This window comes from Callorhinus ursinus, unplaced genomic scaffold (assembly GCF_003265705.2).
Source record: "Callorhinus ursinus isolate GAN/ISIS: 27379988/994484 unplaced genomic scaffold, GSC_fseal_2.0 scaffold12, whole genome shotgun sequence".
In the NCBI taxonomy this organism is placed as follows: domain Eukaryota; kingdom Metazoa; phylum Chordata; class Mammalia; order Carnivora; family Otariidae; genus Callorhinus; species Callorhinus ursinus.
In genome coordinates, this window is record NW_027397074.1 from 73,864,331 (window position 1) to 73,885,837 (window position 21,507).

At 39.4% G+C, this 21,507-nt stretch overlaps 1 protein-coding gene across 1 annotated transcript in view; it reads left to right on the plus strand.

The window, feature by feature from the left end:
- The window catches only part of NUP205 (nucleoporin 205), a 78,823-nt gene that overhangs the window by 44,622 nt on the left and 12,694 nt on the right, over positions 1-21,507 (plus strand). The window contains exons 25-35 of the mRNA XM_025854804.2: positions 560-631; positions 981-1,138; positions 1,662-1,742; positions 2,755-2,946; positions 3,591-3,858; positions 3,949-4,047; positions 12,095-12,243; positions 13,471-13,662; positions 14,537-14,658; positions 16,444-16,582; positions 18,540-18,666. Coding sequence (XP_025710589.1) covers positions 560-631; positions 981-1,138; positions 1,662-1,742; positions 2,755-2,946; positions 3,591-3,858; positions 3,949-4,047; positions 12,095-12,243; positions 13,471-13,662; positions 14,537-14,658; positions 16,444-16,582; positions 18,540-18,666 — 1,599 coding nt within the window. The remainder of the gene's footprint in view (positions 1-559; positions 632-980; positions 1,139-1,661; positions 1,743-2,754; positions 2,947-3,590; positions 3,859-3,948; positions 4,048-12,094; positions 12,244-13,470; positions 13,663-14,536; positions 14,659-16,443; positions 16,583-18,539; positions 18,667-21,507) is intronic.

Sequence of the window (21,507 nt, forward strand, 5' to 3'; positions counted from 1 at the left end):
ATTTGTTTTATTGTGCTGCTGACTGTTCTTTGTGAATGAAAGCACAACAGTCTTGTGCTTAGCATGTGATTGTAGGTCAAAGAAGTTCTTTCTGTCTTTAGAAGTTTTTTCCTTAAAACACAAAGTTTTTAAATCATCCCATAATTGCCATTTTATTATTGTTTGAAGCATCCACATTCTGCTATATTCATATCCACAAATATTCAGTGGAGTTTGTCACACTAAGCCAGCATGACCCATGATATTTTAATGTGTGTTATACATGCAAATTAAACAAGCTTTTCTAATCATCTCATTGGCACGATTGGGTCCTGCCTCTTTTGGAGTTCTGATTATCCTCTTTACAATTGTGAAGTAGATCTCCTAGGGACAGAAAGAATTAGGTGAATGTTGTTGGTAAGTCCTCATCATCTTTGCATTTCAATTATCCATTTGCGGAGGGCTCTTTGACTTAGCAACAATGACCTAGAAAAAGAAATACCTTATGTTTGTTATTTCCAAATAAATGTTACAAGTATGTTGTTGTTTTCCTGATCTGTTATTATTGATGCTCTAACAGATGGTGAAGGAGGAATAGAAGATGAAAATAGGTCTGTCTCTGGGTTCCTTCACTTTGACACTGCTACAAAAGGTAAAGACCTTTGAATCTGTAATGACTTTATACGTATATATTAAATTGCTTAAAATTTCAAGAGGTAATTATTACTCCTGTATCTGCAAATTCTGAACGGTATAGAAAAGCTGTAGAAAGGATTATTTGCCATTCAGAAATAATTTTTTTGTAATTAGGATGAATGAATGGAAAAACTTTTTTGTAAATGGATATATTAGAAATAAAGTCAAATTTAGATTTCAACACAGTCTTCTGTTGCTGGACTTGCTTGAACATAGCACTGCCTTTGGGTGTGAGCTGACTACAATGGTTTGCTTTTCTCTTCACTGTCCCAAGTACAACTGAACTACTTTTTATTTATTTCTAGTACGTCGAAAAATTCTAAGTATTCTTGACTCGATTGACTTCAGTCAGGAGATCCCTGAGCCTTTGCAGTTAGATTTCTTTGATCGGGCCCAGATCGAACAAGTTATTGCTAACTGTGAACACAAGAATTTACGGGGACAGACAGTCTGCAATGTCAAGGTGAGGATTGTTTTGAAGTGCGTGCAGTATCAAGGGCTTCTGACTTTGAGTCATCGGACAAAAATAGAACCATACAGTTGTTGTTTTCTGATAAGGATATTGGTTTATTGGGCTGTGTTTTCATTTTTCAAACAGCTGGGAAATGAAACTGAATGGGCCACACTAACTTTACCTCTTTAAAAGTTTCCCCATCACCTTCCTGAGAGCAGTCATGCTGCCCAGCTATGGAATGGTTTTAGCTATGTAACTCTCTACCAGGTAAATGGTAATGGCCTCACTAATAGGAAGAAGATACCCAAGGGCATTTGCACCAACTGACCTACTACAGAGGCTCTTTGGTACCACTTAGTAATGTGAGGGGTACCTAAAGTTTGTGTCTAGAAGCTGGACAGTGCCACTTGAAGATTATATGTAAAGGTATCCAAAACTTTTCCCTCTAGGGCAGTTTATAGTAATTGGTAGAGGTATTGTTCTGTCAGTGTCTGCAGTGGTCTGATTTTTCTCTCTTTTCTCAATTATATAGCTGCTTCACAGGGTTCTTGTAGCTGAAGTAAATGCCCTTCAGGGTATGGCAGCCATAGGCCAGCGACCATTACTAATGGAGGTAAGCCCCATTGAGTGTATGTTAGTTTTAACCTTTTTAAACTACTTAACTGCCAGTTAGAAAACAAAACAGTAAATTGACTTATAGCTGATTAATTAGTAAACTGCTTAAAATTAAACGTTAATGGAATCTTTCATTTTGACTTTAAAATTTTTATAAACTAAACTGAAGTTAATGTCTGGATGCCAGAAGAAATAAAATCTTATTCTGCTATGCTAGTTAAGGATTTGCAACCTGTCCATATTGTGTATTAGACTTCCCTTGCTCTCTGTCAGGGAGGGAAGAGAGAGTCATTTGTCATCACAGGTGGGGAGTAATGGTAAGAGGTCAGATGGGAAGAACCACATACGTGGAGACACAGCTGGCTAGGCCAAAGCAAGAGGCAAAGAAATAAAAGATGTGTCAAGGGAACATGCCCTTGACCTTGAGTTTTAGGCAACTAGCGCTCGAGAGTAAGTGTAAGTAGACAATACAAAGAGAAAGTGGGGTTAAAAAGCTCATTTCTACCCCTGTCACCTCTGCTTATTGGCATGCATGTGGAAGGTTTCCAAAGTGTACTAAAAATGTATTCAGATGAACAGAGTTAAAAATAGGACTCTGTTGGGGCTCCAGGCTGGCTCAGCTGGAGAAGCATGCGACTCTTGATCTCAGGGTGGTGAGTTCGAGCCCCACATTGGGTGTAGAGATTACTAAAAAAGATAAGTAAACTTTTATTTATTTTTAAAAGATTTTATTTATTTATTTGAGAGAGAGAGTGCCCTTGTGCACGAGTGGGGGGAGGGGCAGAGGGAGAGGGAGAAGGGGAAGCAGACTCCCCTCTGAGCGGGGAGCTGGATGTGGGGCCTGATTGCAGGATCCCAAGATCATCACCGGAGCTGAAGTCAGACGTTGTTAACCAACTGAGCCACCCAGACACCCCAATAAATAAACTTTAAAAGAAAATGGGACTGTATTAATAAAAGATATTATTTGCCCATGTGTTAACCTTGTGATTCAATTTCTGTGGCTTTAGGAAATCAGCACTATACTTCAGTATGTGGTAGGAAGAAACAAATTGCTGCAGTGTCTTCATGCAAAACGGCATGTGTTAGAGTCATGGAGACAGCTGGTAGAAATTATACTGACAGCTTGTCCCCAGGACCTCATTCAAGCAGAGGATCGACAACTGATTATTCGTGATATTTTACAAGATGTGCATGATAAGGTGACGTACTTCCTAAATGGCTTCCTAAACTTCCTTATTTCTTAATTACTTCCTTTGCTGAACAGATATTTGTATACCATTTAAACACAGTTTGCCACCATCCTTCCCCCCCCTTTATATGAGGAATAAATAGAGCTGTGCACTGGCAGTGTTGAAGACTTTCCTTGAGAAAGGCTTCTGTACAGTAGTGGCTCTCAACCAGAGTATATATCAGAATTATCTAGGGAGCTTTTTAAAAATATACGGGGATAGATCCCACCCTGGACATACTGGATGGGACACTCTGGTGGTGAGACCATTTATGTGAATTTACATTAAAATACTCCCTAAGGAATTTTGATAGGAATCCTTTCTTGTTAAGAACATGTGTTACCAGCATCATGTTTAAATTTCTTTCTATATATTAGCTTTTTTTTTTTTAGGTATTAGTTCTATTTTATTTTTTTTAAATAATTTTTTATTGTTATGTTAATCACCATACATTACATCATTAGTTTTTGATATATATTAGCTTTTATTTGCTTTGAACAGTGCCATTCCATTTTTACATTCTTATGGTATTTGGAAAGCTAAATGCATATAAAACTCGTAATGACTGTAGCTGAAAGCGCAGTCTTCACTCCGATTTGTCTTTCTGCTTTAAGGTCCTGGATGATGAAGCAGCGCAGGAGTTAATGCCGGTGGTGGCAGGTGCCGTGTTCACCCTGACTGCTCACCTAAGCCAGGCCGTTCGCACGGAACAGAAGCAACCACTAGTCTTGGGACCCGGAGAGACCCATTATGCTTTTATGCTTGAGAGTTCTTTCACCCCCCCTCCTCCTGCAGAGAACCCCGTGGTGGGTTTTGCTTCTATTGGAGATTCTTCGCTTCACATTATATTGAAGAAGCTCTTGGACTTCATTTTGAAGACAGGTCTTTTCATCTAAATTTCTTATAAATTACACCTTTTGTATTGGTTTTAACTTTAATTTGAAAAGAGACTTTTACTCTATGTCTCCCTAGGTGGCGGATTCCAGCGAGTGAGGACACACCTGTATGGCTCTCTGTTGTATTATTTACAGATCGCCCAGAGACCAGACGAACCAGACACATTAGAAGCAGGTAGAACTAGACACATTCCTAATCTTTTCTGTTTTAGTGATTGGTTACTTTAAATTTAAAAAAGGCCCTTTTCCATCTTTGGCTAAGCAAAGCTGTAACAAATTGTTGAGTCTTTATGGAATCATTAAAGCGCCTACTCTGAAGTCAAGGAAGAATGTTTAATTTTCTAAAATTAAGAAGATAGTACAAGAGTACTATAAAAACAAACCCTGAGATACCACTTTAGCTTATATATATTTTTAACTCCCTCTATTGTCTATGGTCGCACTGAACAATATGCGATACTTAGTGTGTCCATGTCTTTCTTCCCTTTGCAGTACATCACAGTGCATATCTAGTTGAATCTTTTCTTTCTTTTTTTCTTTTTAAGATTATTTATTTATTTATTTGATAGAGAGAAAGCACAAGCAGGGGGGGAGTAGGAGAGGGAGAAGGAAGGCTCCCCGCTGAGCAGGGAGCCTGATGTGGGGCTCTGTCCCAGGACCCTTGGATCATAACCTGAGCTGAAGGCAGCCACTTAACTGACTGAGCCACCCAGGCGCCCCTAGTTGAATCTTTTCAAATGACTTGTTCCATAATATGGAAACATTTATTTCCCCACTTGCATCATTCATAGGCACTTCCATTATTTCTAATTTTTTTTTAAAGATTTTATTTATTTATTTGAGAGAGAGAATGAGAGATAGAGAGCATGGGAGGGAGGAGGGTCAGAGGGAGATGCAGACGCCCTGCTGAGCAGGGAGCCCGATGTGGGACTCGATCCCGGGACTCCGGGATCATGACCTGAGCCGAAGGCAGTTGCTTAACCAACTGAGCCACCCAGGCGCCCCTAGTTGAATCTTTTCAAATGACTGTTGTTCCATAATATGGAAACATTTATTTCCCCGCTTGCATTATTCATAGGCATTACATTATTTCTAATTTTTTACTGTCAAGAAAGTGCTGCATCAAATATTCTTTTATATGCCTGTGTATTTTTCAAGAAGAATCTTTCATGGTGAAATTTCCATGTGAAAGAGTATGCATGTTTTTATTTTAGTAGGTTCTACCGAATGGCATTCTACCAGTTTGAAGTCTCATCAATAGTGTGCATGTGTCTTTTTGTACTAATGTGAGGTTTTTCTTGGATAAATCCCAAGAAGTAGAATTTCTTGGTCAAAGGTAATACCTATTTAAAAATATTGATAAATCCACTTTCTAAAATATAATTAGCATTTTTAATTAGGAGTAATAACCTGGACTCTTCGGTCTCTGGGTATGAAAAATATTTTTAACCATCCAGCAGATGAGTATATAATACGCTACACCAGAGTTATTCTGCTATTTAAGAACTTGTCATAAGTACCTTTTGGTAATGGACCCCTGGTATCCTTCTGAGAACCTTTATAAGTATTTGCTATTTTGTACACAGATTTTTATTTTTTTAAATATTTTATTTATCTGATAGAGACACAGCGAGAGAGGGAACACGAGCAGGGGGAGTGGGAGAGGGAGAAGCAGGCTTCCCGCTGAGCAGGGAGCCTGATGGTGGGCTTGATCCCAGGATCCTGGGATCATAACCTGAGCCGAAAGCAGATGCTTAACGACGGAGCCACCCAGGCGCCCCTGTACACAGATTTTTAAAAAACCACTCTGTATGTAAGACCCAGATCATCTCATATTATTCTTACTGGCTATATATTTTTACATATCTTTCTTAGAAGGTAACAATAGCCAAATGATATATTTATAGAAATGCCCTACCCACTTAAAAAATGCACAAAAATATTTTTATTTTTTTTAAGATTTTATTTATTTGTGAGAGAGAGAATGAGAGACAGAGAGCATGAGAGGGAGGAGGGTCAGAGGGAGAAGCAGACTCCCTACTGAGCAGGGAGCTGGACATGGGACTCGATCCCAGGACTCCAGGATCATGACCTGAGCCTAGGCAGTTGCTTAACCAACTGAGCCACCCAGGCGCCCCGCAAAAATATTTTTATTTTATTTTTTTTTAAAGATTTATTTATTTATTTATTTATTTGAAAGAGAGAGAAAGAGAGAGAGAAAGAGAGAGCACATGAGAGGGGAAAAGCAGACTCCCCGCTGAGCAGGGAGCCCGATGCAGGACTCGATCCCGGGACTCCAGGATCATGACCTGAGCTGAAGGCAGTCGCTTAACCAACTGAGCCACCCAGGTGCCCCCCACAAAAATATTTTTAAAGTCATTAAATAATAGTTGAGAGAAGCTTTTTAAACAGATAAGAGCTTTTATAAAGAGAGATAGTAATTCCACTCTCTGCTCCTCCCACCTTCCCCATTTTTCTCGTCTAAAACTTTTGTAACATTCTGTTTAGTAGAATATGGCAAAATCACCACATAACCACTAGGTGGCGCGCCACAACATTGCTTTTTATAAGGCATCATTATCAAGATGTGATAAAGTAGTAGGACCACGTGGGGCGCCTGGGTGGCTCAGTCGGTTAAGCCTCTGCCTTCGGCTCACGTCATGATCCCAGGGTTCTGGGATCGAGCCCTGCATCGGCCTCCCTGCTCAACGGGAAGCCTGCTTCTCTCTCTCTCCCACTCCCTGCTGTCTCTCTCTCTGTCAAATGAATAAAAAAAAAAAAAGTAGTAGGACCACGAAAGAAAATTCTCCTTTGTTTTTATTTTCAAATGATTGGTTTTCAGAGTAATTTCATCCCTTAATTAGTTTTTTTACCACTTGATTGCTGCTTATTTTGACTTACTTTAAATAGCAAACTATTCCCTAGATACTAGTGTTTTTAAGTTAGACATATTAAATTCAGAGTGGTTCAGTTGGTTGAGCATCCGACTCTTGATCTTAGCTCAGGTCTTGATCTCAGGGTCTTCATTTCGAGTTCCACATTGGGCTCCACACTGAGCATGGAGCCTACTTTAAAGAAAAAAAAAATTAAATTCAATAAATATTTATTGAGGGCCTTTTTGTATGTGTATATTTTGACTCTGTACTTACTTTCTATTTTGTTTTAAAACAGAAACTGAATTTTTAAAGTCTATATACTTATTTTTCCATACCACTTTTACTTTATTTATTTATTTATTTATTTATTTATTTATTGTTTAAAGAGTTTATTTTAGAGAGAGAGAGAGAGCACACACAAGCAGGAGGAGGGGCAGAGGGAGAGGGAGAGAGAGAATCTCAAGCAGGCTCTGCACTGAGCACAGAGCCCAACACGGGGCTTGATCTCAAGACCCTGAGATCATGACCTGAGCTGAAACCCAAGAGTTGGACGCTTAACCGACTGAGCCACTCAGACGCCCCTACTTTATTTTTAACATAACTATGTATACTGAATTCTAGGCAGCTATTTTCCCTGTTTTGTTTAAAAGGAATCTGACTTACAGAGACAAAATGACTTGCTTGTCTGTGACAGATCTGAGATTAGAATTCAGTTTTCTCAATTTGTAATAGAATGTTGCTTTTCCTGACCAGATCTTCATCTTTTTTGTTGTTGTTGTCTTTTTGCAGTTTGTAATTTTTTCCTCTTAATTTGATAGATAATACCTACCAGCAATGTATTTGTAGCTCATGTTATAAAGGATTAATTTCTAGTTTGTAAAGAACACCTACAAATCAATAACCCAGTAGAAAAATGGGCAAAGGTTATGAGCTTACAGTTTAGGGAAAAGGAAATCAAATGGCTCTTAAGCATATAGGTAGCTTTCTGAAAATCCCTAGTGGTAGATTCCATCGCCTCGAGCTCACAATGCAGATCTGGGAAGGAACAAAAGCATATATTCTTTGAGTAAATTCTTTGGAAGATTCTTATATGTCTTTCTAGTTAAGAACAGTATAGTTAAAATCTGACATTGCTTTTGCGTATGTAATCCTTAGGGGTTAGTTGACAAGAGTTGACATCACGAATATCTCTCTTTGTCTGTATTCTTTTCACCTTTTATTTTCTTTTCTATCAGTACCACTAGGAGAAAATATGGATAATTTGACCAGAGCCTAAATGTTTAATGTGAAGCACCATTGTTATATTCTTAATTTCTTTTTTTGGTTTATTTCTTAAGCCTTAGTATTATAAAAATACTTCACATTTAAAGACAGGTTGATAATTACAAAGATACACATTTTTTAGTGGGTTAATATTTTCAATAGAAGTTTATTTATAAAGCCATTTTATGAAGTCATGCTAACACTTTGGAGCAGAGAGTGTAGTACGTCTTTCTTAGTTTTATCTCCACGAGATTAGCTCTGTTTGAATGTTCTATTGTAATCTCAGTAAAATGGATTATATTGCTTTTAAAACAGATTCATTAATAACTTTTCATTTTCTAGGAGCTTATCATCCAACTTTAATTTATAGCTGATTGATATAGCTGTATGGAAGATATTGGTTCAATTACTTAATTTTCAAATTGTTTAAATTGTTGCAATCTTAAACACTTTTATTATAAGCTTTTCTCACATGTTCTGTTATTTATTTAATATTATTTTTTAAGTTTTTTTTTTTTTTTTGACAGAAAGAGACACAGCGAGAGAGGGAACACAAGCAGGGGGAGTGGGAGAGGGAGAAGCAGGCTTCCCACTGAGCAGGGAGCCTGATGCGGGACTGTTTAATTATTTTTTAAGATTTATTTATTTGAGAGAGAAAGAGCTCATGTGTGTGCCCATGAGTGGAGGGGAGGTTGCAGAGGGAGAGAATCTTCAAGCAGATTCCCCACTGAGTGCAGAGCCCAACACGAGGCTCCATCTCACAACCCATGAGATCATGACCTGAGCCGAAACCAAGAGTTGGATGCTCAACCATCCAAGCCACCCAGGCGTCCCATGTTTTAATTGTTTTAAATTGGCTTTTCTTTTCCCTTAATTTTGACAAGTTAATGATATTTAGTTTTACACTTTATTTATAAGTAAGCATTAGAAATTGTCATAATTCTTTTGCGCTCTTGTGACTTTTGAGCAAGAATACTCTTTTTTTTTTTTTAAAGATTTTATTTATTTGAGAGAGAGAGAGAGAACAAGTGAAGGGGAGCGGCAGACGGAGAGGGAGAAGCAGACTTCCCGCTGAGCAGGGAGCCCCATGTGGGGTTCGATCCCGGGACTCCAGGATCATGACCTGAGCCGAAGGCAGATGCTTAACCAACTGAGCCACCCAGGCACCTCTGAGCAAGAATATTGTTCTTTGTGAAACCATAGTATCAATTCATCTTTTTTAAAAAGATGGTTAGAAAAGACAATCTGTTGGGCACCTGGGTGGCTCGGTAAGCATCTGCCTTCGGCTCAGGTCATGGTCCCGGGGTCCTGGGATCGAGCCCCACATCGGGCTCCCAGCTCGGCGGGAAGCCTGCTTCTCCCTCTCCCACTCTCCCTGATTGTGTTCCTTCTCTCGCTTTGTCTCTCTCAAATAAATAAATAAAATCTTAAAAAAAAAAAAGACAAGACAGTCTATTGCTTCCTGCCTTCGCTTGCACAGGCGTTGCTCTCCGGAGCACTCCCTAGGAAATGTCCAATACGCTGATCACCTCAGTATCTGCTTCCTAAGGGTCCCAGCTATCACCAGCCCTGCCTTGCATAAGTCATGAAATACATGAGTATTAGTAATCATTATTTTCTCTGAGACTTCAAACTAGGAGGGAGTAAAGACTAAGGAGGATGTCCTGCGTATAAGCAAGGGAGAAGGTTGATGGCAAAGTCAAGTAGAGAGGGTAGGACCATATTATTGATGACCTTGAAAATGAAATTGCAGTGTTAGTTAGAGGTGGTTGGATTAAGCAGTTGGTAACCATTTTTAATTATTGAGAAATGTGATATGAAGTTGGTATTTAGAAAAGCTTGCATGGCAGTGATTTATAAGGTATGTTGGAAGAAGGGACGGTTTGGTGTATAAGAAACTAACTTGGTGGTTTCTAATGAGCTCATTTACCCTCTAAAGATGGAAGATTTAAAAGAAAGTTCTAATTAAATTGCAGACTTAGAATTTTCTTTATTTTATTTTATTTTATTTATTTATTTGAGAGAAAGAATGAGAGAGAGAGAGAGCACATGAGAGGGGAGAGGGTCAGAGGGAGAAGCAGGCTCCCCGCTGAGCTGGGAGCCCGATGCGGGACTCGATCCCGGGACTCCAGGATCATGACCTGAGCCGAAGGCAGTGGCTTAACCAACTGAGCCACCCAGGCGCCCTGGACTTAGAATTTTCTTATTTCTAGGTGGTGCTGTTAATAAATAGTATGTGGAACTTGGAGATCTTATTCACAGTTTGAAAATGAAAATCAAGTTATTTCTATGACACCTATCCTGGTTTTCTGCAAATCACTGCTTTCAGTTTTCACTGTGAAGCCCTAGGGGTATCTCGGGTATCTTAGGGGTTTTGTGGAAGAGTCTGTGGAGTAATGTTCCAGCAGCCCTCTACCCTCATTTCAGCCATGTTTGAAATATGCAATTTGTGGCTAAAACAAACTATAATGTGGTGGCTTTCAGACTTTTACTCAAAACCTTTATTCAAACAGAATTTTGTGGCAATCCTATGTGTAAAGTAGAAAAAATGCCATAGCTCCTCAGACTGGGTTTTTTTTTTTTTTTAAGATTTTATTTATTTATTCATGAGAGACAGAGAGAGAGAGAGAGGCAGAGGGAGAAGCAGGCTCCCAAGGAGCAGGGAGCCCGATGCGGGACTCGATCCCAGGACCCTGGGATCATGACCTGAGCCGAAGGCAGACGCTTAACGACTGAGCCACCCAGGTGCCCCAGACTGGGTTTTTGAATTACCCATCCTGAGGGCATCTGGTGGCATCCCTGGGACAAAGTTCTGAACTTTCTCTAAGCTGTTAGTCTGTCAGTAATACTGGTGCTACTGTGCTAACGACTGGGCTAAATCCTGGGAGACTAGTGGTGGACAAAACAGAATCCCACTGTAACACCGCCTGAGGTCTTGGTAAATCAGTACTATGCAGAAAATACGACAGTACTGTGTTGTATATGTGTGTATGTGTAGGGAGTGCTGGAGGTAGTTGAGAAGTGGTATTAGAGGCTGCAATGATGAAGAGGAGGCAGCTATGCTAAGACCCGAGGAAAACCGTGAGAGATCAAAGTGCAAAGATCCTGAGACCAAAGTGGTAAATTGCAGGGACAGAAAGGCTCGTGTGGTGGCCGCTGGTGGGAGAGGTGAAGAGTGGAAGATGAGGCAGAGAAGTAGATGGGACCATATGACCTAAGGAAGTGACATAGTGAGAAATGTAAAAACCGTACCCTCCTTTGACACTATTTGAGATTAAAAATAAGTATGACAAATAAAATTCATAGTAGTGGTAAAAATACTTAGGGAAAAAATATTATTAATACTGGAAGTTTGCCTGCTGCAAACTTTATAATGGAGTGTAGGCCACATTGTGGATTAACTTTTATTTTTCATGATGAAGCCTGCTTCATTTTTATTCTCCATTCTGATCAATTCATCTTGAGAACTTTTCCCTAATTTTGAAAGATAGCTGCTATGTAGTAAAAAGTCATAGGATTGGCTTCAAATATAGGTCATGGCTTTATGTAATATATTTTTGAAACTTTTCTAGAAGGTTTACATGAATCTCATGTTAAAATGTATGAGCATATCTTTAATTATCTAAATTGCCATCATACAAGGTATACTTTTTCTTTTAATAAGTATGTCAATTAAAAAATATAAAAGAATGAAGTTATCTGATTTTTTGGGAAGCAGATATTGGTCTACATTGTACCTGATTTTTTTAGCCACATTTCTCATAGATCCCAGTAAAGGATGAAAACAGATTGGTTAGCAAAATGAACACAGGATATTGGTTCTCTTGTAGTCTCATAATTCATCTTGATTTCTTTAAGAATAGTTAGTTTATCTTTTTCCTAATACCATTGTTATCTTAGTGTACATGGAACGTGTGCACTGGGTCCCTGAAGTTCACCTACCTGGATCCATTGGTTGGTGGGCCTTTGGGTACATGCAGTAATGGAGGGATTTTTTTCTTGTGTGTATGAGGTGTAATTACTCAGTTACCAAACTGTTTTTTATTGGAGTGTTTTAAATATTTTCTTTTATAACCCTTTTAGCCAAGAAAACCATGTGGGAAAGGCTGACAGCCCCTGAAGATGTATTTAGTAAATTACAGCGAGAAAACATAGCCATCATTGAGAGCTACGGCGCTGCCCTCATGGAAGTGGTCTGTCGAGATGCCTGTGATGGTCATGAGATTGGAAGGGTACAGTAACTCCCATTTAGTAGAGTAAATAAATAAATATTTTGGCTTATTAAGGTATAAACTTCATCAACTTTCAAATGCATGTTGCATATTGAGAATTGTTTTCTGTAATATATTTTAGTGAATTTTCTTATTTGTTGTGATTTGGCATTTCTGTTGTCTATTCATATGTTTTGTTTAATTCTGTTCGGAATCTCAGTTTGTTCTGAATCTTCCCTCAGAATAATCTTTGTGCTGACTCTGAGGTTGGCCCTACACTGGTAGAAATGCTAAAGGAAGATCTTGGTTAAGAGAATGCTGGGTGCACAGCTTTTATACTGAATATGTCTTTCTCTGCTTTGTGGAGGGGAATTTGCATTTCTATTTCTTTAAAATACTGTGTCAGACTGGTGATAGTGCAGAGAGAAGGTAACTTCCTGCTAGTGGAGAATTTCATAGCATTTGAATCATACACAAGTGATCCTGGAACAACGTGGGTTTGAACTGCGTAGATTTGTTTGACTAGTAGAGTACAGCACTGTAAATGTATTTTCTCTTGTGATATTCTTAATAACATTTTCTTTTGTCTAGCTTACTTTATTGGGAGAATACAGTATATAGTACATGGAACATAGAAAATATATGTTAATCTACTATGTATGTTACCAGCAAGGCTTCGGGTCAACAGTAGGCTGTTAGTAATTAAAGTTGTGGGGAGTCTAAAGTTACACGTGGTTTTTCCACTGTGCTCCTAAAGCCCGTGTTGTTCAAGGGTCAGTTGTATTTGAAGACCGTGGGAAACGAGATTTTAAGAAATAAGATAAAATACAAACTGTGTAGAAAGTTCTCAGTTACGTTGAAAAAAGTTTAAGTGTGTTTATGCATTGAAAAAAAACTGGGAAGAGAGAGACCAAAATGGATTAACAGTGTTTATCAGACCACATATTTTCTATATGCTTTTCTACGTTTTCTTGGTTTCCTGTAATGAGCATGTAAAACTTCACAATTAGGAAAAAAAGCTATTTTAAAAAGTCCCTTTCCGCCTTTTATTGATAAATCGAGATTCTGTATACATAGCTTTCAGTTTCTCAAAAACAAAACAAAACAAAAAACAAAAAAGAAAATGTTATTTTAAGCTACCATCCCTCTTGTAAGAAGAGTTCTAAGTGTTTTCACATAAAGTCAGTTTCTGTCGATGATTTTGGTGGCCGTCTCCGTGTTTCGGACTGTGATTTGTTCTTCCCTCAGATGCTGGCACTGGCTCTACTTGATCGGATTGTCTCCGTAGATAAGCAGCAGCAGTGGCTTTTGTATCTTTCTAACAGTGGCTATTTGAAGGTGCTTGTGGACAGCTTGGTAGAAGATGACCATACTTTGCAGAGCTTACTAACTCCACAACCTCCCCTTTTAAAAGCCCTTTATACTTACGAATCCAAAATGGTAAGGCTTTATATTCATTTGAAGTTAGATCAACAGCTCACTTCCTCTTAGAGCTATAGCTGTATTAGAGGACATTAATGTGGCTGCCATTTTGAATATTTCCATCTTTTAAGGAGTTTGAAATTTGGAACATGTGTTAGAAATGCATCTTCTAAGCATGCCAGGGTTGAGTTGAAGTGATCCTGAGAGGGTTGGTGGGTAATGGAACTGCTGCTCGCTCAGGCTGCTGCTGCTGACGAATGATAGGACACTCAGTCCTCTGAGGAGAGCAATGAGCAAAATTGTCTCTTCACAATAAAATTCAGATTCTGTTAGTTGCCTGGTGAACATTCTAGTGTAAATGTGCTGGTTCTAGTTTAACACAGGATTTTCAGTACAGTATATAATCCATTATCTCCTTTCCTCCAAATTTGTTTTCTGTTTCCTCCTGGTTGCAAATACTACAGTGTCACAATAACAGGAGCACTGAAGTCTTAGATTCCTTATTAAAGTTCTTTTCCCTCCTTTGTTTATTCAATAAGTATTTATTAAATACCTACTACATGCCAGGTGTGGCACTAGGTACTAGAGATACAGTTGTGTGCAAAACAATCTTCCCTGCCCTGCATATGCCCACATGATGATAAGAGAAACTATAGTTGAGTTGAACACTTACTTCATGCCAAGGCACTGGATGCGACATTTGAGATATACGGTGCCGTTCAGTCCTCACAGAATCCTGTGAGAACTGTAGTGTGTGCCCCTGCATAGCTAGCTCAGAATTTCTCTTCAGTATGATTAAAGATCACAGATGTGCTGTGAGAGAGTCTCATTTTTATCTCAGGCCCTTGAATATGATTTCTGTACTGATGCTTTTCCCTTTGTAACTTCTTAGGCATTTCTTACAAGAGTGGCTAAGATACAGCAGGGTGCCTTAGAGCTGCTGAGGTCTGGGGTGATAGTGAGACTGGCACAATGCCAGGTCTATGACATGCGCCCAGAGATGGACCCACAGGGGTAAGTGTCCATATACATTGGTGTTGTTTCCTTACTAATTCTTCGCTGTAAAGGGTCAGTGAGGGAAAAAGATATTCCAAACATAATTTTGCCATTGGTTTATCATTCTGTTTGAGCAGTATTCTTTCATCCTGATGACTCTTTTTGGGTCCTATGTCCCTGCCATTTACTAATAAGTGGAAGTTGCTAGTAAGAATAAAAGTAGGAGGGACCTAATGCTTTCCATTTTAGAGCAGTAATGTAAGAGGGAAATAGAGCCATTTTGTTAGTAAATGTTTTTCTTCCCAACTTTAGTGTTCTGTTCAATAGAACATATATTTTTAGGGGCACCTGGGTGGCCCAGTCGATTGTCTGACTCTTGATTTTGGCTTGGGTCATGATCTCAGGGTCGTGAGATCTAGCTCCATGTCAGACTCTGAGCTCAGCACGGAGTCTGCTTGAGATTCTCTCTCTCCCTCTCCCCCTACCCCTCTCCCGCTCATGCTCTCTCTCTTTCTCTAAATAAAATCTTAAAAAAAAAAACAACGTTTACTTTTAGTTATAGTGATCCTTTAAAGTATTGTAGTGAAATTATAATTTGTTGTGGATTTCCTATTCCTGATGACTTGAATAGTATTTTACATTTTTCTCATTGTAGCATTTTATCAACTGCTTGCACATTTGAAATCTTTTAGTCAAACAATTTTTTAAGTTTTGAGCTTTTTTTTTTAAAAAAGATTTTATTTATTTGACAGAGAGAGACACAGTGAGAGAGGGAACACAAGCAAGGGGAGTGGGAGAGGGAGAAGCAGGCCCCCCGCGGAACAGGGAGCCCGATGTGGGGCTCGATCCCAGGACCCTGAGATCATGACCCGAGCCGAAGGCAGATGCCCAATGGCTGAGCCACCCAGGTGCCCCTAAGTTTCGAGCTTTTTAACAGATTTCTTGGTTCAGTTTGTATATGGGTTCCCCCCCCTCATTTTTGTCTACCTGGCTGCAACATTGTTAGCATACCCTCTTAGCAGTAAATAACACTTAGGTCAGTTTTATTAATTTTCTTCAAAAGATCCATTGCCAAATTGAATATTTGAGTATTTCAGGATTAACTGTAGAACTATTTTACCTCCAGAAAAGAAATGTTTTTTTTATATTGCTTTCTAAAATTTTAAACGTGAGAGTTATTATTTTCCCCTTAGGTAAAGAGGATTGAGTTAATTACATTCCTCAGCTCTTGGCATTTAATCACTTGTCTGTGCAAAGCCTTTCTCTTATTCCATATTTTGCTTCCATTCCCTTCTCTTCAATAGGCAACCATTTTCTTTTGTCTAAAAATTTAAATACAAACATTTACAATAAATGATGGTTTATTAGTACCTAATCTTAAAAGTGAAATGATTTTACAGCCTCATTTTAACTTTTTAAAATCTTGATTTTTTAATATAATGGGCAACGTAGACTCATTTCTGGCTTTGCCTACAGGAGAGGGAAATTTGGAGAAAATAACTTCCGTTTTTATCTGTTTCTTGTTTATAGTTTCTGTGGCCCACGGGAGCATTTAGAGTAGAATAAATATGTTGAGGAACTTCCAAGCATTGTCTTCAAATTATGCAGATTTTCTTTACCAAGATTTTTCAGAACTGAAATAACTCTGTTTTTACTGCTGGTATGGGATACAGAATTCTCCTTAGTAGCTTCACATCTTAATCAGGCACCTGTGATTGTTTGACACGGAGGTGGTCAGGAACTGTTAGCATCCCTTAACTCTTGGACTGTCGCTCTCTCTTTGTTGGGTGGAAATGAATGAAGCATGTTCGGCATGAGAGACCCACCAGTGTTCATCCCTGCCCCGGTGGACCGCTATCGGCAGATTCTGCTCCCGGCTCTCCGCTTGTGCCAGGTCATCCTCACGTCCAGCACAGCCCAGCACTTACAGGCAGCGGGGCAGGTGAGAAGAGCCCTTGGTGTAGAAGGCGTCCCGCAGAGTCCTCCTTTTATCGTTGCACAAACCCGAGGCATCGACAGCGCCCGGGACTTTATCTTAGTCACACTCTCTGTGGCAGCCCTGGGTATCAAAGGCCAGCCCCTTTCGCTTTGCTGTGAACTTCATTGGCCCGCTCTTGACTCTTATTTGAATGAAACCCCACAGCGAAGAATAGAATAGTGAGATGGAAAGCAAGATCTCTAAGTTTGTTCTTCTGTAAAAGGAAGTGGTTATTGTGATAGGAATAAACTGGCTTCTAAAATGTAATTTAACCAGGGATTTATTGAGAGTCCATACAGTATTTTAGACCTTGCAGAAAATATGAAAGAAAGATGATAATGGCCCATTGGGTTGTGATATTTAGAGGATGAAGTAATTGAGATAAGTGCATTTTCTAACATAAAATTTTTTTCATTGAGCACCAGAAATTAGTTTTATTTTCATCCCTTTTCAATGAAACCTTCAAAAAAAAATCTTTGTTTCTTTAAATTAATAATACAGTGTATAATTTAGCCATTCACTGATTAGACTTATCAGTATGACTCTGAAGTTTTTGATTGTATTGCTCTATGATTATGACACCCTCAGGAACTGTGTCCTAATACTTCATAGTAATTTTAGGTCCTTTCCCTGCCATCAGTGGCAGGCTTAGGTCACCAAGGTAGAATGCTGCTCTAACACGGCACCTTGTTTTATGCTGCGTTAGCACATCCTGCCACTTCCATATGTGGCCTTTGAATCAGTTCTTTAAAACTCAAAGACTTTCCTTGTCTTCTCCTTAATTGAGATTAAGATTTTTTTTTTATTAGAAGTGGGACTTTGTGATGATGTAAGATTCTCTAATGCCACTCTTGTACTGGCTGTGGCAGAATCCCCCAAGGAGCTTGTTTTAAAATTAGGGGCGCCTAGGTGGCTCAGTCAGTTAAGCGTCCAACTCTTGATCTCAGCTCAGGTCTTGATCTCAGTGTTGTGAGTTCGAGCCCCACGTTGGGGCCCAGCACGGAGCCTACTTAAAAAAAGATTACAGAGTTCTACATCCAGTATTTACGGGTTAAGGCCAGGAATCTGAATAAAAAATAAAAGGGGGCACAGTTCCTGAGTGATTCAGATGTTCAGCCTGTTTTGGCATAGTTTCATCCTTCAGGGCATTTATGATCTAGTTGAGGAGACATCATATGTGAAAGTAATTGGATTCCTCCATGAAAGTACACTAGAAAATGCCACGGTGGAAGGCCAGAGTTTGGAGGTCAGGATTTTGATCTCATTCATATTATATCAAAAGGAGAATTTAACAAAAGCTTTAATGTGATTGTCCCTATGTCAGGCTAGTCAGATTTTCATAGAGCAACTTAAATTCAGTGAATCATTTTTATACCTACTCCTGTTCTAGGTCCATTTGGACAAAAAGAAATTAAATAAGGGTTAAGTAATAGTTTTCTTTTTAAAGATTTTATTTATTTGACCGAGAGAGATAGCGAGAGCAGGAACACAAGCAGGGGGAGTGGGAGAGGGAGAAACAGGCTTCCCGCGGAGCAGGGAGCCCGATGTGGGACTCGATCCCAGGACCCTGGGATCGTGACCTGAGCCGAAGGCAGATGCTTAACAACTGAGCCACCCAGGCGCCCAGTTTTCATTTAGTAGTTATAAGTTATACTTTTCTACTCTAGCCTTTAAATACAGTAATTTCTAAAAGTTGAAATCATCTTTATCTTTGGCTTTCTTATGAATTTTAGGTAAATATTTGCTTCTTGAAGAAATAAACTATAAATGTAAAAGACAGTTGCTTATATACATTCACTATGATTCATTACATCGAACTTGGTGCTTCAGCGTTATTAAAAAGATGAATTACAGATGTAGAAAAAAATTTGCTAATCTTGACCTCCCTTTTTTCCGTTTCCCCTCCTTTTCCTCGGCTCAGGTGTTGCAGTTTCTCATTTCACATTCTGATACCATACAAGCAATCCTGCGCTGTCAGGATGTGAGTGCTGGGTCTTTGCAGGAACTGGCTCTGCTAACAGGAATTATCAGTAAAGCAGCACTTCCTGGTGAGTTAATTATGTTGGATGGACTTTGAATAATTCTTTACAGACTGACGTACACTTAATAGAATGAGGCTTTTATGGCTTTGTGGTACGTAGGACTTACTTGAAATTGGTACTAAGAGTTAACTGCTTTTTTTAAATTAGTAAGTTTATATGTGTAAGAATGATATGTGATCATACCAAAAAATTCAAAGAGTTCAAGAAAATAATTACTCAAAACCTCACTACCTAGAAATTACCAAGTGCTTTTTTTAGTCAATCACCACATGTTAACAGTTTGGTGAGTAGCTTCTCAAACATTGTTTTCTGTATATGCGTATACAGGAGAGATGGAGACGGAGACATACTGAGGTGATTTAAGAGAACAAGATTACCTTTTACGTGCAGTTTTAGAAAATTACTTAATTTTACATGAACTTTTTTTTTTAAGATTTTTTATTTATTTATTTGACAGAGAGAGACACAGTGAGAGAGGGAACACAAGCAGGGGAAGTGGGAGAGGGAGAAGCAGGCTTCCCGCTGAGCAGGGAGCCCGATGCGGGGCTCGATCCCAGGACCCTGGGATCATGACCTGAGCCGAAGGCAGACGCTTAACGACTGAGCCACCCAGGCGCCCCTAATTTTACAGGAACTTAACAGATTAAAGAATTAATTGAAGAGAAACTGAAGACATTGCTGAATTCAAGACAAATGTTTCTTTACTATGAGAGCATAAGAGCTATTTTTTTTTTAAGATTTTATTTATTTGAGAGAGAGAGAGAGAGAGAGCAAGAAAAGAGCGCTTGTGAGCAGGGGGAGGGCAGAGGGAGAGGAAAAGGGAAAAGCAGACTCTGCACTGAGCACGGAGCCGGTGCCGGGCTAGATGTCAAGACTTGGAGTTGGACACTTAACCACTGAGCCACCCAGGCACCCCTATCTCTCGGTATTTTTAATTTGTATTGAGGTCCCTTCCCCCAAGAAAAGTATATTATATGATGTAATGTATGGTGATTAATATAACATAATAAAAAAAAGTATATTATAGTCCCTGAATTCTCTAATGTTTATCAACGTCTAAAGGTTGCCTCTGTTCTTGAATCATGGCATAGCTGATTATGATTTTATTTCCCTCAGACCTTGTAGCTCATAATAGCTCATATTTATTAAGCACAGTGTGCCAAGTACTTATTTTAAACACTTAGTATATTTATTTATTCCTCACAACAGTCTTACGAGGTAGAACTATTATTTTCCACATTTTACAAACGAGGAAACTGAGGCACAGGGAGGTTGCCTTGTCCGGAGTCACGTAGGTAATACTGGTGGTGTGGTTTCCCAGCCAGTGTGGCTTCTGAGCCTGTGCAGTTAACTCGTAGACTCTACTACCTCCATTTTTATGTTGCTACCAAGTCCGAGGCCAGCCCATGATTCCACCCCCCCCAACCCTGATATGTTTTCCTCCCTAGGGGTCATCAGTGCTTGAGCCCTTTGTATTGGGAGAGGAAGCGTGTTTGGCAGGGCAGAGGGCAGTGCCCGTGCAAGCCCTGGGAGCCCGTGCTTATTCTGAGGAGAGTGCAGCTTCCACTCCACCCAGTCGTGGCGTATCTCAGTCATGCAGGCTTGTTATGCTCATTTCCCCAGCTCATCCCAGTGTCTTTAGATGATACCAGTCAGACCGTCATCCTTCTTGCTTCTACTAAGGTCCCATGGTGCTTTGTAGTGGTTCTCCTCCTAATGCTTTTCCCTTGATTTCTCTAGGCCTTACCTAATTACTCTAAAAGGCTTCTCTGCAAAATGAGTCTCCATGAGAATTTGCAAGAGTTTTTGGTCTATCTTCTTTCCTTCACACTGCATCTGAGGAGTGGAATAAGGGTCATGAGCTGAATCATGCTGCTTACTTCACCAGAATTTTCTGTTTTTTTGTCCTTTGCCATCACCATTTTTCAGTATTTGTGGCATAAGTCTCCCCACCCCCATACCCTTTTGGTGAATTTCGTTCATTATGTAGGTTGATGACAGGAGGGACACTTTTTATTTATTATTTATTTATTTATTTATTTATTTAGAGAGAGCAAGAGAGCAGGGGGGAGGGGTGGAGAGAGAGGGAGAAGCAGGCTCCCCACTGAGCAGGGAGCCCGATGCGGTACTTGATCCCAGGACCCTGGGATCATGACCTGAGCCGAAGGCAGAGGCTTAACCGACTGAGCCACCCAGGTGCTCCAACAGGAGGGACATTCTGTGATGCTACTTCATTCTGCCATCTTCACCTAGAAGTGCTGAGTTAGGTATAAAGAGAATTTACCTTTTATCAAATCCTCTGGTAGGGTGGTTTTATTCATGAAGTCTCCTGTCATTAATTTTTTTAAATGCCTAAAATTTTTGTATTTTGCTAATAGCATCATTTGACCCTGTCAATGTATTAAGATTGTATTCGGAAAAGCAGTTTTTTTAACATGCTCATGATAAATTCAAACAAAATAAAAGAACAGAGTAAAAAGTACCATGACCAGCAGTTCCTGTTATCTAAAAGCAATTAGTTATCAGTTTACTTTTCTAGAAATTTCTGTGCATATGGTGTAAAATTGTCCCCTCCCTACACAAATGAAATCATACTATACACACTGCTCTGTAACTTCTTTTTTCCAGATCTTTTCTCATCATCACATAGAGCTCCTACCTCAGTCTTTTAAATTGGCTGCATAATTGTCCAGTTGTGAGAGTTAACCAGATCTTTGTTGTTTAACCAGACCCCTGTAACATGTTGACTGTTTCCAGTCTTTTTTAAATTTCCAACAGTGTGGCATTTAATAACGGGGTGTGTGTGTGTGTGTGTGTGTGTGTGTGTGTGTGTGTGTGTGTGTGTGT